Source organism: Zonotrichia leucophrys, unplaced genomic scaffold, assembly GCF_028769735.1.
Source record: "Zonotrichia leucophrys gambelii isolate GWCS_2022_RI unplaced genomic scaffold, RI_Zleu_2.0 Scaffold_1055_16794, whole genome shotgun sequence".
Lineage (NCBI taxonomy): Eukaryota > Metazoa > Chordata > Aves > Passeriformes > Passerellidae > Zonotrichia > Zonotrichia leucophrys.
The window spans coordinates 1-16,172 of NW_026993260.1; the positions used below are offsets into that span (position 1 = coordinate 1).

Here is a 16,172-nt window from a genome sequence, read left to right on the forward strand (position 1 = left end):
CCCTTTCCCATCCCCTCCCCCATGCACCCCCCACACCCCTTTAAGCCCCGCCCTTCCTTTTAGTCCCCGCCCCTTTCTCCTTAAGCCCCGCCCCTCCACTTAACCCCGCCCCTTTCCGCTTAAACCCCGCCCATCTTTTTGCCCGCCCCGCGCTGCGCCACACCACCAGTTAAACCCCCCCTTCCCTTAAGCCCCGCCCATCTTTCTGGCCCCGCCCCCACGCTGCGGCCGCAGACCACACCACCCCAGTTAAACCCCGCCCCTTTCCCCTTAAGCCCCGCCCTCTGTTCTGGCCCCGCCCCCGCGCTGCGGCCGCAGGCCCCGCCCCTCCGCCATGGCCCGCGCTCCCGCCTCCGCCCCGGCGCCCCCCCCGTGGCCGGACTCCCGGCGTGCCCCGCGCGGGGGGGGCCCCTCCCAGCCCCCCCCGCGTCCCGGGACCCCCCCCCAAACCGCGGGTACCCCCCCCTCAGCCCCCCATGACCCCTCGGTGCTCGCTGGGACCCCCCTCCCTCCCGTTTCCATCCCGGACATCACCGAGCCCCCCCCCACACCGGGGGTCCCCGAATCCGCCGCTGCCCCCCCAGGGGACCCCGAGATCCCCGCGCCCCCCGGGGGGGTGGTCGTGGTCGGGGGGGGGTCCCGGCGGGTTCTGTTCGCCGATGCTCTGGGGCTGCCCCTGACCCGCCTGCGGCAATACCGGCCCTGGGACCCCCGGGGGAGGGGGGGCGGCGGGGGAGGGACCCCCGAAAAGGGGGAGGGGGGCGCGGTGGGAGAGCCGCCCCCCCCCGGGATCTGGATGAGGCCTGGGAAGGGCAGGTAAGAGATTGGGGGGGGGGGGGGTAAATCTGCATGGGGGACCCCCCCTCAAAATGGGGTCAACACCTTGCATGTGCCCCCCGAAATTGAGGGGGGGGCTGTGGTGCATGGCTGGGACCCCCCCCCAAACCCCGAACCCTCGGGTTCCGAATGTGGGTCACACTCCCCCACCCCTAATTTGGGGGGGCTGGGGGGGGGTGCGGCCTGTCCGGTGACCCCCCCACACCCGTGTCCCCCCCAAAAGGCCGCAGGAGGCGGAGGACGCGCAGCCCCCACCCCCCGAGCACAGCACAGGTAAATATTTCCCCCCCCCCCCTAAAATTTGGGGGTGCACCTCCAATTTTTGAGACCCTTTGGGACCCCCACCCCTCAGAAATGTCCCTGTAACCCCACTTTGTCACCCTCACCCCCCCCACGGAACTTTTGGGGGTCGCTTTTCCCTCCCTACAGAGCCTGACCCTGCCCCAACGCCCCCAACGGATGCGGAGCAGCCGCCAGCACAGGTGAGACAACACCCAAAATTGGGGTGCCCCCTCCCTCAGTGATCGGGGTACCCCAAAATGGGTGTACCTCAAATTGGGGGTACCCCAAAATGGGTGTACCTCAAATTGGGGGTACCCCAAAATGGGGGTACCCCAAATTGGAGGTACCCCAAAATGGGTGTACCTGAAATTGGGTGTACCTCAAAATGGGGGTACCTCAAATTGGGTGTACCCCAAAATGCGGGTACCCCAAAATGGGGGTACCCCAAAATGGGTGTAACCTCAAATTGGGGGTACCCTAAAATGGGGGTACCTCAAAATGGGTGTACCCTAAAATGGGTGTACCCCAAAATGGGGGTACCTCAAAATAGGTGTACCCCAAAATGGGTGTATCTTAAATTAGGGGTACCCTAAAATGGGTGTACCCCAAATTGCGGGTACCTCAAATTGGGGGTACCTCAAAATGAGCGTACCCCAAAATGGGGGTACCCCAAAATGGGTGTACCCCAAAATGGGGGTACCTCAAAATGGGTGTACCCCAAATTGGAGGTACCCAAAATGGGTGTACCTGAAATTGGGGGTACCTCAAAATGGGTGTACCCCAAATTGGAGGTACCCCAAAATGGGTGTACCTCAAAATGGGTGTACCCTAAAATGGGTGTACCCCAAAATGGGGGTACCTCAAAATGGGTGTACCTCAAATTGGGTATAGCTCAAAATGGGGGTACCTCTAATTGGGGGTACCCCAAAATGGGTGTACCCCAAAATGGGGGTACCTCAAATTTGGGGTACTTCAAAATTGGTGTACCCCAAATTGTGGGTACCTCAAATTGGGGATACCTCAAAATGGGTGTACCTCTAATTGGGGGTACCCCAATTTCAGGTACCCCAAAATGGGTGTACCTGAAATTGGGTGTACCTCAAAATGGGTGTACCCCAAATTGGAGGTACCCTAAAATGGGTGTACCTCAAAATGGGTGTACCCTAAAATGGGTGTACCTCAAATTGGGGGTATCCCAAATTGGGGGTACCCCAGATTGCGGGTACCCCAAATGATCCCCTCCCCATTTAGGGCACCGAGGACGAGGCGGTGGCGCGGGAGCTGGAGCAGCTCTACCTGTCCCACCTGCGCCGCCTTCGCGGGGGGGACCCCAACGACAGCGACCCCCTCCCCAAAACCGGGGACCCCCCGTTTCCCGACCGAGCCCCCAACACGTCCCTGGCCAACGAGATGGCGCTGCGCTATGAGGGGGGCGGGGGTCGCTGCAGCCCCCCGGCGCTGCGGGGCAGGGGGGGCCCCCTGGAGGGGGCGCTGGTGGTACCGGCCCGGCCCCCCCCCCGCGGCAGAAGTTTTGGGGGGGCCCTCAGGGGGTGCGGGGTGGTTTTGGCTTTGGCCGTGCTGGTGCCCGTGGCCTGGGGGGGGGACGGGGGGGGTCCCACGGCTGCGGTGGCTTTGGGCATTTACCTGGCGCTGGCGTGGCTCACGTGAGGGTGGGGGGACCCTGATTGTCACCCCCAAAATTGTCACCTCCCCAAAAAGTCACAGCAACACCCCCACACATTTCACCTCTGAAAAAGTGGGACATCCCTAAATCAGTCAGGGGAGGGGGCGATGGAAGGGTACCCCCTAAATGGAGGGGGGGAATGGAAGGGCACCCCCTAAATAGAAGGGAACCCCTAAATGGAGAGGCACCCCCAAATGGAAGGGTGCCCCCAAATGGAAGGAACCCAAAATGGAGGGGCATCCCCTAAATGGAGGGGAACCCCCAAATGGAAGGGAACTCCCTAAAAGGGAGGGGCACCCCCAAATGGAAGGGAACCCTAAAATGGAAGATTCCTAAAATGGAAGGTGCCCTAAAATGGAAGGGCACCCCTAAAAGGAAGGGCACCCAAAATGGAAGGGCACCCCCAATTGGAAGGGAACTACCAAAAGGAAGGGAACCCCAAATGTAGGGGCACCCTAAATGGAAGGGCACCCCTAAAGGAAAGGAACCCTAAAATGGAAGGGTAACCCCTAAATGGAAGGGATCCCCCCAAAAGGAAAGGAACCCCTAAATGGAGGAGCACCCCCAAAATGGAGGGGAACCCCCCAATTAGAAGTGAACCCCTGAATGGAAGGGCACCCCAAAATCAGAGGGCGCCCAAAATGGAAGGGCACCCCTAAAGGGAAGGGCACTGCAAAATGGAGGGGAACCCCCAATTGGAAGGGCACCCCTAAATGGAAGGGAACCCCCCAAATTGAAGGGCACCCCCAAATCCCCCCCCCACACCGGGGTGGGGGGCACTGTCACTTTGTGGGACCCCCCCCACCCCCCCCGAATCATGTGCACCCCACCCGGGTTTTGGGGTGCCCCTGTGTACATACAGCCATGGAACGATGGTGTCCCGAGTTCTTGTCGTGGGGGGGGGTGGGGGGAATTTTTTGGGGGTGGGGGGTGTCATTTTGGGGTGGGGGGTGTCATTTTGGGGTGGGGGTGTGTAATTTTGGGGTGGTGGGGTGTAGGGGAGGGTTGTCTGTCTCTGTTTAGGGGATGGTGGCCCTGTCCCTTCCTCCCCCCCCTGGTGTCCCCGAGTTTTTGTCGTGGGGGGTTGTGGATTTTTGGGGTGTGTGTGTGTAATTTTGGGGTGGTGGGTGTAATTTTGGGGGGTGGGTGTAATTTTGGGGTGAGGGGTGTAATTTTGGGGTGGTGGGGGGTAGGGGAGGGTTGTCTGTCTCTGTTTAGGGGGTGGTGGCCCTGTCCCTCCACCCCCTTTGGTGTCCCCGAGTTTTTGTCGTGGGGGGGTTGTGGATTTTTGGGGTGTGTGTGTCTAATTTTGGGATGTGTGTGTAATTTTGGGGTGGTGGGGTGTAGGGGAGGGTTGTCTGTCTCTGTTTGGGGGGTGGTGGCCCTGTCCCTCCACCCCCTTTGGTGTCCCCGAGTTTTTGTCGTGGGGGGGTTGTGGATTTTTGGGGTGGGGGGTGTCATTTTGGGGTGTGTGTGTGTAATTTTGGGGTGTGTGTCTAATTTTGGGATGTGTGTGTAATTTTGGGGTGGGGGGGGTAGGGGAGAGTTGTCTGTCTCTGTTTAGGGGGTGGTGGCCCTGTCCCCCCCCCCCCGGTGTCACTGTCGCAGCCGTTTCCTGCCCTCGGGGACGCCCCCAGCAAAGGTCACGGGGGGAGGGGGGGGGCCCTGGGTGACAAAGGGCCCCCCCAGCCCCTGAGGGTGGTGCAGGCTCAGCTGGGGCTGTCAGGACATGGGAGCCATGTCGCGATAGAAGGGTCTGTGACAGCCTGGGGGGGTCCTGAGTGTCCTGGGAGCAATTGGGGAGGGGGTCCTAAAGAACTTGGGGGGTCCTGAATGTCTTGGGAGCAGCTGGGGTGAGGGTCCTGAGCCCCCTGGAAGAACTGGGGGGTCCTGAGTGCTGGGAGTAGCTGGGGAGGGGGTCCTGAGTATCCTGGGGTGGGGGTCTTGAACTCCCCTGAAGAACCTGATTGTCCTGGGAGTAGTTGGGGTGGGGGTCTTGAAGAACTTGGGGGGTCCTGAATGTCCTGGGAGCAGCTGAGGGGGGGTCCTGAGCCCCCTAGGATAAAGTGGGGAGTGGTCCTAAAGCTCCTTGGAGGCACTTGGGGGGTCTCGAGGGTCCTGGAAGAAACTGGGGAGGGGGTCTTGAACCCCTCTGAAGAACCTGATTGTCCTGGGAGTAGTTGGGGTGGGGGTCTTGAAGAACTTGGGGGGTCCTGAATGTCCTGGGAGCAGCTGGGGAGGGTCTGGAGCCCCCTAGGATGAAGTGGGGAGTGGTCCTAAAGCCCCTTGGAGGCACTTGGGGGGTCTCGAGGGTCCTGGAAGAAACTGGGGAGGGGGTCTTGAAGAACTTGGGGGGTCCTGAATGTCCTGGGAGCAGCTGAGGGGGGGTCTTGAGCCCCCTAGGATGAAGTGGGGAGTGGTCCTAAGGCTCCTTGGAGGCACTTGGGGGGTCTCGAGGGTCCTGGAAGAAACTGGGGAGGGGGTCTTGAATCCCTCTGAAGAATTTGGGGGGTCCTGAATGTCCTGGGAGCAGCTGGGGAGAGGGTCTTGAAGAACTTGGGGGGTCCTGAGCTCCATTGAAGAACTGGGGGGTCCTGAATGTCTTGGGAGCAGCTCAGGGAGGGGGTCCTGAGCCCCCTAGGATGAAGTGGGGAGTGGTCCTAAGGCTCCTTGGAGGCACTTGGGGGGTCCTGGGTGTCCTGGGAGCAGCTGGGGTGGGGGTCCTGAGCCCCCTATGGAGGGGTCCTAAGGCTCCTTGGAGGCACTTGGGGGTCTCGAGGGTCCTGGCAGCAGCCAGGGGGGGTCATGAGCCTCCTGGAGGTGGCCACTGGTGGCTCGTGGTCCTGTCCCTCCTGTCCCCTCAGGTGTGGGGGGATGACACAGCCATTCTGAAGTCACTATGGAGGAGTCCCAGTCCCTTTGGGCTCATTGTGGGGGAGATGCCATCCCCTATGGCGTCCTCCTCCCCTCAGGGTGTGTCCCAGCCCCTCTGCACTCACTGTGGGGGTTTCTTGTCATCTCCGGATGTTCTGCTCCTCTTGCAGTCCCTCAGTTCTTTGGGTGACATCGTGTGGGGGTCCCAGACCCTCAGAGAGGGGGCCACCAGCACCCACAGGCCCTCAGCCCCTCAGGTAATGGCGGAGGGGGGCAGCCCCTCGGAAGTCACCGTAGAGTCCCAGTCCCTGAGATGACATTTGGGTGGCGTCCCAGCCCCTCTATATTCACTGAGAAGGGAGGAAAAAGGGTCCTGCCCGTCCCTGCTGTCCCTCAGCCCCTGAGGGAGGGTCTCAGTCCCTCAGGTGACATTAGGGGGGGTCCCAGCCTCTCTATACTCACTGAGCAGAAATGGAAATCCTGTACCCTCCGGGAGGGTTCCGCCACCCTCACGCTCCCTCAGCCCCTGAGTCCCTCAGGTTACACTGGAGGGGGTCCCAGCCCCTCTATACTCACTAAAGAGAAATTAAAATCCTGTCCGCTCTGGAGGGTCCTGCCTGCCCCCGCTGTCCCTCAGCCCCCTGAGGGGGGCTCCCAGTCCTTCAGGTTACACTGGAGGGGGTCCCAGCCCCTCTATACTCACTGAGGAGAAATGGAGACCCTGTCCCCTCCGGAGGGGTCCTGCCCGCCCTCGCGGTCCCTCAGCCCCTGAGAGAGGGTCCCAGTCCCTCTATACTCACTGAGGAGAAATCCTGTCCCCTCCGGGAGGGTCCTGCCGCCCTCACGTCCCCTCAGCCCCTCAGGGAGGGTCCCAGGTGACAGCGTGGAAGGGAACCCGTCCCCTCCGGGAGGGTCCCACCACCCTCCCACTCCCTCAGCCCCTGAGGGAAGGTCCCAGTCTCTCAGGTGACAGTGTGGGGGGGAACCCGTTCCCTCCATGGGAGTCCCGCCGCCCTCCAGCTCCCTCAGCCCCTCATGGCGGGAAGGGGGCGGAGCCTCTCCCCTCACGCCCGCGGCTCTCGCGCCGCCCGCACGTGCGCTCCTCGCGCTGCGCATAAGCGCGCGCGGCTCCCCCCCCCCCGGCCCCGTCCACCGCGCTGCCCGGAGCCCGCCAAAGCAGCGCGTTCCCATTGGCCGCTCATTTCCCGCCCGCCCCGCGTGACGGGAGTCTCCATGGCAACCGGCCAATTGGGGGCAGCGCGCGAGTGACGAGCGGGGTGGGCGGGGCCTCGGCGGCGGCGGCGGCGCGCTTTTTCGGCCTGTGGCGGGCGCCGGAGCCGCCGCCATGAGCGGGGCCGGGGCCGGGACAGAACGACCGTCCCCGGCCAAGCTCCGCCGTCTGGATGAGCCCACCGGGACGGGCTCCGCCGCCGCCGCCGTTAACAGCGGGGAGGAGACGGCGCGTTCCCCCACCCCCGCCGGAGGTCGTGGTGAGGGCCGCAGCGCGCGCGCGAGGGGTGACGGGTCTGGGCATGCGCGGGGAGGCGGCGGCGGGGACGAGCGAGCGCCCCCTGGCGGCTGCTCGGAAATGGCGGCTGTGACCGGGGAAGGGCTGGAGACCCCCAAAAGTGGGATGGAGACCCCCGGGAAAGTCACCGGAGAGGTCACGACCACCGAGGAGGCCAAGGGGGACCTGGAGACCATCAACGGATGCAAAGGGAGCCTGCAGAACACAAGGAGTGACTGCTCGGAGGAGGAAAATGGGGGTTTGGAGACCACCAGAGAGGTCAAAGAGGGGATGGAGACCACCAGAGAGGACCTGGAAATTGCTGCCGCTCACTCCTTGGAGAAGAACAGCGATGTCCTGGAGACTCCCACAGGTTCCAAGGGAAGTTTGGAGACCCCCAGGGAAGCCCAGGATGGTCTGGAGACCCCCAAGGAGCTCACAGGGAACCTTGGGACCACCAATGGTCGCAGAGGGAGCCTGGAGACGGCCGTCACTCGCTGCTTGGAGCAGGGCAGAAGGAGCAAGGGGGGCTCGGAGGAGAGCACCCCCAAAATCCCGGGCAGCGTGGAGGAGAGGAAAAGCGCCAACAGGCGCAAAGCCAAAACCCCGGCGAGACCCAGGCCGAGAAACCCGGAGAGCAGCTTGGAAGCCACCAGAGAAGAGGCAGGGAGGGCTCAGAGGTGGGACAGAGAGCAGAAAGGTGGTGAGGAGGATGAGGAACCCGCGGAGAACCTGGAACCCACGGGCGGAGCGGAGCAAAACGCCAAGGCGGCGGTGAGCGAGGAGAGCGCGGTGATCTCTCTGGATGAGGATGATGAGGACGAGGAGGAGGAGGAGGAGCGGGACGAAGGGCCGGGGAGGTACCTGGCGGCTCTGGAGGCCGTGCAGCTGGAGCTGGAGGCCGTGGAGGAGGAGGCCGCGCGAGCTTTCCGCCGCCTCCGCGCCCGCTTCTGCCTCCGCCGCCGGCCGCACCTGCAGCGCCGCAACCGCCTCATCCAGCACATCCCCGGCTTCTGGGTCACCGCCGTATCCTTGGGGGAAGCAAAAAAAAAATTTAAAATTTTTTTTTTAAATTTTGGGGGTTCGGGGTGCGCGGAGGAACTTCCAGAAGTTTCCTTGACCCCGTCTCTGTGCCCAGTTCCTGAACCACCCGCAGCTCTCGGCCATGATCAGCGACCGCGACGAGGACGCGCTGAGCTACATGACCAGCCTGCAGGTGCTTGGGGAGGGGCTTGGGGGCGATTTTGGGGGGCTGTGACCCCAAATGGGGTTTGGGGGAGACTTTTGGGGTGCTGTGCCCCCCCTCAAATGAGGTTTGGGGGACACTTTTGGGGTGCTGTGAGGTTTGGGGGAGACTTTTGGGGTGCTGTCACCACTCCCCTGAGATCTGGGGGGCACTTTTGGGGTGCATTGACACCCCAAATGAGGTTTGGGGGCCACTTTTGGGGTTTGGGGGACACTTTTGGGGTGCTGTCACCACTCCCATGAAGTTTGGGGGGCACTTTTAGGGTGCTGTGACACTCCCTGAGGTTTGGGGGGCACTTTTGGGGTTTGGGGGGGATTTTTGGGGTGCTGTCACCACTCCCATGAAGTTTAGGGGGGACTTTTGGGTGCTGTGCACCACTCCCATGAAGTTTAGGGGGCACTTTTAGGGTGCTGTGACCCCCCTGAGATCTGGGGGGCACTTTTTGGGGTGCATTGACACCCCAAATGAGGTTTGGGGGCCACTTTTGGGGTTTGGGGGGGATTTTTGGGGTGCTGTGACCCCCCCTGAGATTTGGGGGTGCCTTTTCAGGTGGAGGAGTTCGGGCAGAGCCACCCCGGGTGCCGGATCCGCTTTTTCTTCAGCGTCAATCCCTATTTCCAGAACGACGTCGTGGCCAAGGAGTTCGTGCGGGGACCCTCAGGTGAATTTTGGGGTGCGGATGAGGGGGATCCCCAAATTCCAACGGGGTTTGGGGGTTCAGGAGTGACGTCATCCGGTGCTGTCCCCTCCCCTCAGGTCACCTGGTGTCGCACTCGACGCCCATCCGGTGGTGGCAGGGCCAGGACCCCCGGAGCCGCCCCCACAAGGGACCCCCGGCCCCGCGGAGCTTCTTCGCTTGGTTCGGGGATCACAGCGCGCCCGCCGGGGACAGGGTGGCTGAGGTGAGGCAGGGATGGGCCCAGGGACACCAGGGACACCAGTGACAGCTCCCAGTAACCAGTAACACCTGTAACAGCTCCCAGTAACACCAGTTACAGCTCCCTGTGCTCCCAGTGCGCATGCGCGGGGAGGAGCGAGCGCCCCCTGGTGGCTGCAATGGAGATGGCGGCTTGGAGCGGGGAGGGGATGGAGACCCCCAAGAAAGGGATGGAGACCCTCGGGAAAGTCCCAGTGCTCCCAGTAACAGCTCCCAGTGCTCCCAGTAACACCAGTTATAGCTCCCAGTGCTCCCAGTAACTGCTCCCAGTAACAACTCCAGTAACACTTCCCAGTGCTCCCAGTGCGCATGCGCGGGGAGGAGCGAGCGCCCCCTGGTGGCTGCAATGGAGATGGCAGCTTGGAGCGGGGAGGGGATGGAGACCCTCGGGAGAGTCCCCAGTGCTCCCAGTAACAGCTCCCAGTGCCCCCAGTGCTCCCAGTGACAGCTCCCAGTGCTCCCAGTTACACCAGTTACAGCTCCCAGTAACACCTCCCAGTACTCCCAGTGCTCCCAGTAACAGCTCCCAGTAACAGCTCCCAGTGCTCCCAGTAACAGCTCCCAGTACTCCCAGTAGCACCAGTAACAGCTCCAAGTTCCCTCTCCCAGTACTCCCAGTGCTCAACACCATTAACACCTCCCAGTGCTCCCAGTCTCTCCCAGTGCTCCCAGTAACACCAGTAACAGCTCCCAGTGCTCCCAGTGCGCATGCGCGGGGAGGCAGCGGCGGGCAGGGAGCGAGCGCCCCCTGGTGGCTGCAATGGAGATGGCGGCTTGGAGCGGGGAGGGGCTGGAGACCCCCGGGAAAGTCCCCAGTGCTCCCAGTAACAGCTCCCAGTGCTCCCAGTAACACCAGTAACAGCTCCCAGTGCTCCCAGTGCTCCCAGTAACAGCTCCCAGTGCTCCCAGTAACAGCTCCCAGTAACACCTCCCAGTGCTCAACACCAGTAACATCTCCCAGTGTTCCCAGTTACAGCTCCCAGTGCTCCCAGTAACAGCTCCCAGTAACAGCTCCCAGTGCTCCCAGTAACACTCCCAGTGCTCCCAGTAACAGCTCCCAGTGCTCCCAGTAACACCAGTAACAGCTCCCAGTGCTCCCAGTAACACCTCCCAGTGCTCCCAGTGCTCCCAGTAACAGCTCCCAGTGCTCCCAGTAACAGCTCCCAGTGTTCCCAGTAACACCAGTAACACTCCCAGTGCTCCCAGTAACAGTTCCCAGTGCTCCCAGTCTCTCCCAGTGCTCCCAGTAACACCAGTAACACTCCCAGTGCCCCCAGTAACAGCTCCCAGTGCTCCCAGTAACACCAGTAACAGCTCCCAGTGCTCCCAGTAACAGCTCCCAGTGCTCCCAGTAACACCAGTAACAGCTCCCAGTGCTCCCAGTAACAGCTCCCAGTAACACTCCCGGTGCTCCCAGTAACAGCTCCCAGCGACACCAGTAACACCTCCCAGATCTCCCAGTGCTCCCAGTAACAGCTCCCACTTCCCCTCCCAGTGCCCCCAGTGCTCCCAGTTCCACCTCCCAGTGTTCCCAGTAACAGCTCCCAGTGCTCCCAGTGTTCCCAGTAACAGCTCCCAGTGCTCCCAGTTCCAGCTCCCAGTCTCTCCCAGTGCTCCCAGTAACACCTCCCAGTGCTCCCAGTAACAGCTCCCAGTGCTCCCAGTAACAGCTCCCAGTAACAGCTCCCAGTGCTCCCAGTGACACCAGTAACAGCTCCCAGTGACACCAGTAACAGCTCCCAGTGACACCAGTAACAGCTCCCAGTGACACCTCCCAGTGCTCCCAGTGACACCAGTAACAGCTCCCAGTGACACCAGTGACAGCTCCCAGTGACACCAGTAACAGCTCCCAGTGCGCATGCGCGGGGAGGAGCGAGCGCCCCCTGGTGGCTGCAATGGAGATGGCGGCTTGGAGCGGGGAGGGGATGGAGACCCCCAAGAAAGGGATGGAGACCCTCGGGAAAGTCCCCAGTGCTCCCAGTAACAGCTCCCAGTGCTCCCAGTAACACTCCCAGTGCTCCCAGTAACACCAGTAACAGCTCCCAGTAACAGCTCCCAGTGCTCCCAGTAACACCAGTAACAGCTCCCAGTAACACCAGTAACAGCTCCCAGTGACACCAGTGACAGCTCCCAGTGACACCAGTGACACCTCCCAGTGCTCCCAGTGACACCAGTGACAGCTCCCAGTTCCCCCTCCCAGTGTTCCCAGTAACAGCTCCCAGTGCTCCCAGTGCTCCCAGTGCCCCCAGTGCTCCCAGTTCCACCTCCCAGTGCTCCCAGTTCCACCTCCCAGTGCTCCCAGTAACACTCCCAGTGCCCCCAGTGCTCCCAGTTCCACCTCCCAGTGCTCCCAGTGCTCCCAGTAACACCAGTAACAGCTCCCAGTGTTCCCAGTAACAGCTCCCAGTGCTCCCAGTAACATCAGGAACAGCTCCCAGTTCCCCCTCCCAGTGCTCAACACCAGTAACATCTCCCAGTGTTCCCAGTTACAGCTCCCAGTGCTCCCAGTAACAGCTCCCAGTGCTCCCAGTAACACCAGTAACAGCTCCCAGTGCTCCCAGTAACAGCTCCCAGTGCTCCCAGTTCCAGCTCCCAGTGTTCCCAGTTACAGCTCCCAGTAACACCAGTAACACCTCCCCAGTGTTTCCCATTGCGCATGCGCAGGGAGGAGCGAGCGCCCTCTGGTGGCTGCAACGGAGATGGCGGCTTTGACGCCCGGGAAAGTCCCCAGTGCTCCCAGTAACAGCTCCCAGTGCTCCCAGTAACAGCTCCCAGTGTTCCCATGCTCCCAGTGACTGCTCCCAGTAACACCAGTAACAGCTCCCAGTGCTCCCAGTTACACCAGTAACACTCCCAGTGCTCCCAGTAACAGCTCCCAGTGCTCCCAGTAACACTCCCAGTGCTCCCAGTAACACCAGTAACAGCTCCCAGTGCTCCCAGTCTCTCCCAGTGCTCCCAGTCCCCCCTGATCTCCGTTTCCCCCCAGATCATCAAGGACGAGCTCTGGCCCAACCCGCTCCAGTTTTACCTGCTGGGGGAGGGTCCTGAGGGACCCCCGGACAGGTGAGTGCACCCCGAGGGGGGGACCCCAAATTTGACATTTTCATCCCCCAGGAACAAAAAACTTCCATTTTCACCACCCCCACAAACCAAACTTTTCACCTCCCAATGAACAAAACTTTCAATTTTCACCCCCCCAATAAATGAAAATTTTCAATTTTCACCCCCCCACAAACCAAAATTTTCAATTTTCACCCCCCCCAATAAATGAAAATTTTCAATTTTTACCCCTCAATTAACAAAAAATTTCACCCCCCCATGAATAAAAATTTTCAATTTTCACGCACTATGAATAAAAATTTTCATTTTTCAACCCCCATGAACAAAAATTTTCACTCCCATGAACGAAAATTTTCAGTTTTCACCCCCCATGGACAAAAATTTTCATTTTTCCATAAACAAAAATTTCCAATTTTTACCCCCCCGTTAACAAAAATTTTCACCCCCATGAGTAAAAATTTTCAATTTTCACCCCCATGAATGAAAATTTTTAATTTTCACCTGCCATGAACAAAAAATTTCAATTTTCACCACCCCCACAAACCAAAATTTTCACCTCCCAATGAACAAAAATTTTCAATTTTCACCCCCCCCAATAAATGAAAGTTTTCAATTTTCACCCGCCCACAAATAAAATAAAAATTTTCAATTTTCACCCCCCAATAAATGAAAATTTTGAATTTTTATCCCATGAACAAAAATTTTCACCCCCCCATGAATAAAAATATTCAATTTTCACGCACTATGAACAAAAATTTTCATTTTTCAACCCCCATGAACAAAAATTTTCACTCCCATGAACGAAAATTTTCAATTTTCACCTCCCATGGACAAAAATTTTCATTTTTCCATAAACAAAAATTTTCAATTTTTACCCCCCCATTAACAAAAATTTTCATCCCCCAATGAGTAAAAATTTTCAATTTTCACCCCCATTAATGAAAATTTTCAATTTTCACCCCCCAATTAATACAAATTTTCAATTTTCACCCCAATGAACAAAAATTTTCATTTTTCCATAAAAAAAATTTTCAATTTTTACCCCCCCATTAACAAAAATTTTCACCCCCATGAGTAAAAATTTTCAATTTTCAGCCCCATTAATGAAAATTTTCAATTTTCACCCCCATGAATGAAAATTTTCAATTTTCACCACCCCACAAACCAAAATTTTCACCTCCCAATGAACAAAAATTTTCAATTCTTAACCCTCAATGAACAAAAATTTTCAATTTTCACCCCCCAATCAATAAAAATTTTAAATTTTCGCCCCCCAATTAATACAAATTTTAAATTTTCACCCCCCAATTAATAAAAATTTTCACTTTTCACCCCCAACAAACAAAAATTTTCAATTTTCACCTCCCAATTAACAAAAATTTTTAATTTCCCAGTGAGAGCGGCGAGGACTGCGTGGTGATCCTGGATGACGATGAGGATGTGCAGGAGATCCCCGATGATGGGGATGGTGAGAAACCCCCAAATTCCCCCCCAAAAACTGTGGGGGGACCCCAAAATTCCTCCCCTGAGGAAATTGGGGGGGGGTCAGAGCTGATTTTGTGCCCCTCAATTTTCCCTTTTTTCCCTTTTTTTTCCCAGGCAGTGGTGTTGAAGAGATCCCGACAGAGGAGCCCCCTGTGGGACACAGAGACCCCAAAATTTAATTTGGGGAGGGGGATTTGGGGGTGCTGCACATCCCCAACCCCCCGGAATTGCGGGTAATGAGGGGCTGGGGTCCCCCAAAACAGCTCAGGGTGTTTGAAGGCCTTTTCACATCCCCCTCCCCATTTTTGGGGGGTCCTAAATCTCCTCAATCCCCCCCTCACACACCAAGGGGACGAACACAAACATTTCCTCATTTCCTGGTTGGTTTTTTTTGGGTTTTTTTTTGTACATTTTGGGTTTAAAACTTGTAAAATTTGCTTTTTATATTGAAGAATTATATTATAATAAAGAGAAAGTTTTAACAGATTTATGGGGGGATTTCTTCTTGAATCACAAGGGGGTTTTGGGGGGATTTTCTTCTCCTTCCTCTTCCTCCTCTTCCTCCTGCTCCTCAATTCCCGGTATTTCCCACAATTTGTGGTGGAATTTTCCCCCTCATCCCCACCGGTTCCGGTGCTTTCCCGGTTTCCATCCCGTTCCCGGTGCCTCCATCGCCCCGGTCCCGCTTTCCCTCCTCATTTCTATCCCGGTCCCGGTGCTTCCCCCCCCCCCGTTTCCATCCCGATCCCGTTCCCGGTGTTCCAGCCTGGCTCCAGTCCCGATCCCGCTCCCCGTCCCGATCCCGTTCCCGGTGTTCCAGCCTGGCTCCAGTCCCGATCCCGATCCCGGTCCCGATCCCGTTCCCGGTGTTCCAGCCTGGCTCCAGTCCCGATCCCGCTCTCCCGGCCTCACTCCGGTCCCGATCCCGATCCCGATCCCGATCCCGTTCCCGCTCTCCCGGCCCCGGTCCCGTTCCTATTCCCAGTTCCCAGTTCCCGGTCCCGATCCCGTTCCCGCTGCCCCAGCCTGGCTCCGGCCCCGTTCCCTCTGTCGCTGTCCCGGTCCCGTTCTCGTTCCCAGTTCCCGTCCCAGCCCCGTTCCCAGTTCCCGGTCCCGGCCCCGTTCCCGGTGTCTCAGCCTCGCTCCGGCCCCAGTTCCGTTCCCGGTCCCATTCCCGCTGCCCCAGCCTCACTCGGATCCCAGTCCCGGTTCCCGTTCCTGCTCCTCCAGCCTCCCTCCGGTCCCATTCCCGTTGCCCCAGCCCGGCTCTGGTCCCGATCCCAATCCCGTTCCCTTTTCCGGTCCCGTTCCCATTCCCGCTGCCCCAGCCTCTCTCCGGTCCCGTTCCCTTTTCCGGTCCCGTTCCCATTCCCGCTGCCCCAACCTCGTTCCAGCCCCGGTCCCAATCCCGGTTCCCGTTCCTGACCCGGTTCCTGCTGCCCCAGTCTCGCTCTAGCCCTGGTCCCGTTCCCGCTGTCCCAGCCTGGTTCCGGTCCCGGTGTCTCAGCCTTGCTCCGGTCCCGGTCCTGGTCCCAATCCCGGTCCCGATCCCGTTCCCGGCCCCGTTCCTGCTGTTCCAACCTGTCCCCGGTCCCGTTCCTGCTTCCCCAGCCTGGCTCCGCTCCCGGTTCCGGTCTCGGTCCCGTTCCCGGTGCCCCGGCCTCTCTCCAATCTCGATCCCGGTCCTGATCCCGATGTTCCAACCTTGCTCCGGTCCCTGTCCCGTTCCCGTTCCCGCTGTCCCGGCCTGGCTCCGTTCCCGCTCCCGTTCCCGGTGTCCCGGTCTCGCTCCGGTCCCGGTTCCTGTCCCATTCCCGCTGTCCCGGCCTCTCTCCGGTCCCGTTCCCAGTCCCAATCCCGTTTCTGGTCCCGTTCCCATTCCCGCTGCCCCAACCTCGTTCCGGTCCCGATCCCGTTCCTGACCCTGTTCCCGCTGCCCCAGTCTCGCTCCGGTCCCGGTTCCAGTCCCGATCCCGTTCCTGCTTCCCCAACCTCAGTCCTGTCCCGTTCCCGTTCTCGCTGCCCCAGCCTGGCTCCGGTCCCGATACCAATCCCGTTCCCAGTCCCGATCCCGTTCCTGGCCCCGTTCCTGCTGTCCCAGCCTCGCTCCGATCCCGTTCCCGGTCCAGCTCCCGGTCCCCTTGCCCCAGCCTCGCTCCGGTCCCGATCCCAATCCCGTTCTTGGCCCCATTCCCGCCGCCCCAGCCTCGCTCCGTTCCCGTTCCCGCTGTCCCGGTCCAGTTCCCTCCCCGCCCTCCCG

General features: G+C 59.6%; 2 protein-coding genes across 2 annotated transcripts; both read left to right on the forward strand.

Moving 5' to 3' along the window:
- Positions 1–334: 334 nt before the first annotated feature.
- Positions 335–3,677, forward strand: LOC135442087 (proline-rich protein 2-like). The gene is made up of 4 exons (XM_064701635.1): positions 335–816; positions 1,061–1,110; positions 1,267–1,319; positions 2,371–3,677. Exons 1-4 carry the CDS (start codon positions 335–337, stop codon positions 2,785–2,787), a joined length of 1,002 nt encoding a protein of 333 aa, XP_064557705.1. The 3' UTR covers positions 2,788–3,677.
- Positions 3,678–4,425: 748 nt separating this feature from the next.
- Positions 4,426–14,398, forward strand: LOC135442089 (putative testis-specific Y-encoded-like protein 3). Its single transcript, XM_064701636.1, has 7 exons — positions 4,426–8,210; positions 8,323–8,400; positions 8,980–9,091; positions 9,187–9,332; positions 12,354–12,430; positions 13,822–13,895; positions 14,027–14,398. The coding sequence occupies exons 1-7, from the start codon at positions 7,023–7,025 to the stop codon at positions 14,089–14,091; spliced, it is 1,740 nt and encodes a 579-aa protein (XP_064557706.1). The 5' UTR covers positions 4,426–7,022; the 3' UTR covers positions 14,092–14,398.
- The last annotated feature ends 1,774 nt before the right edge of the window (positions 14,399–16,172 follow it).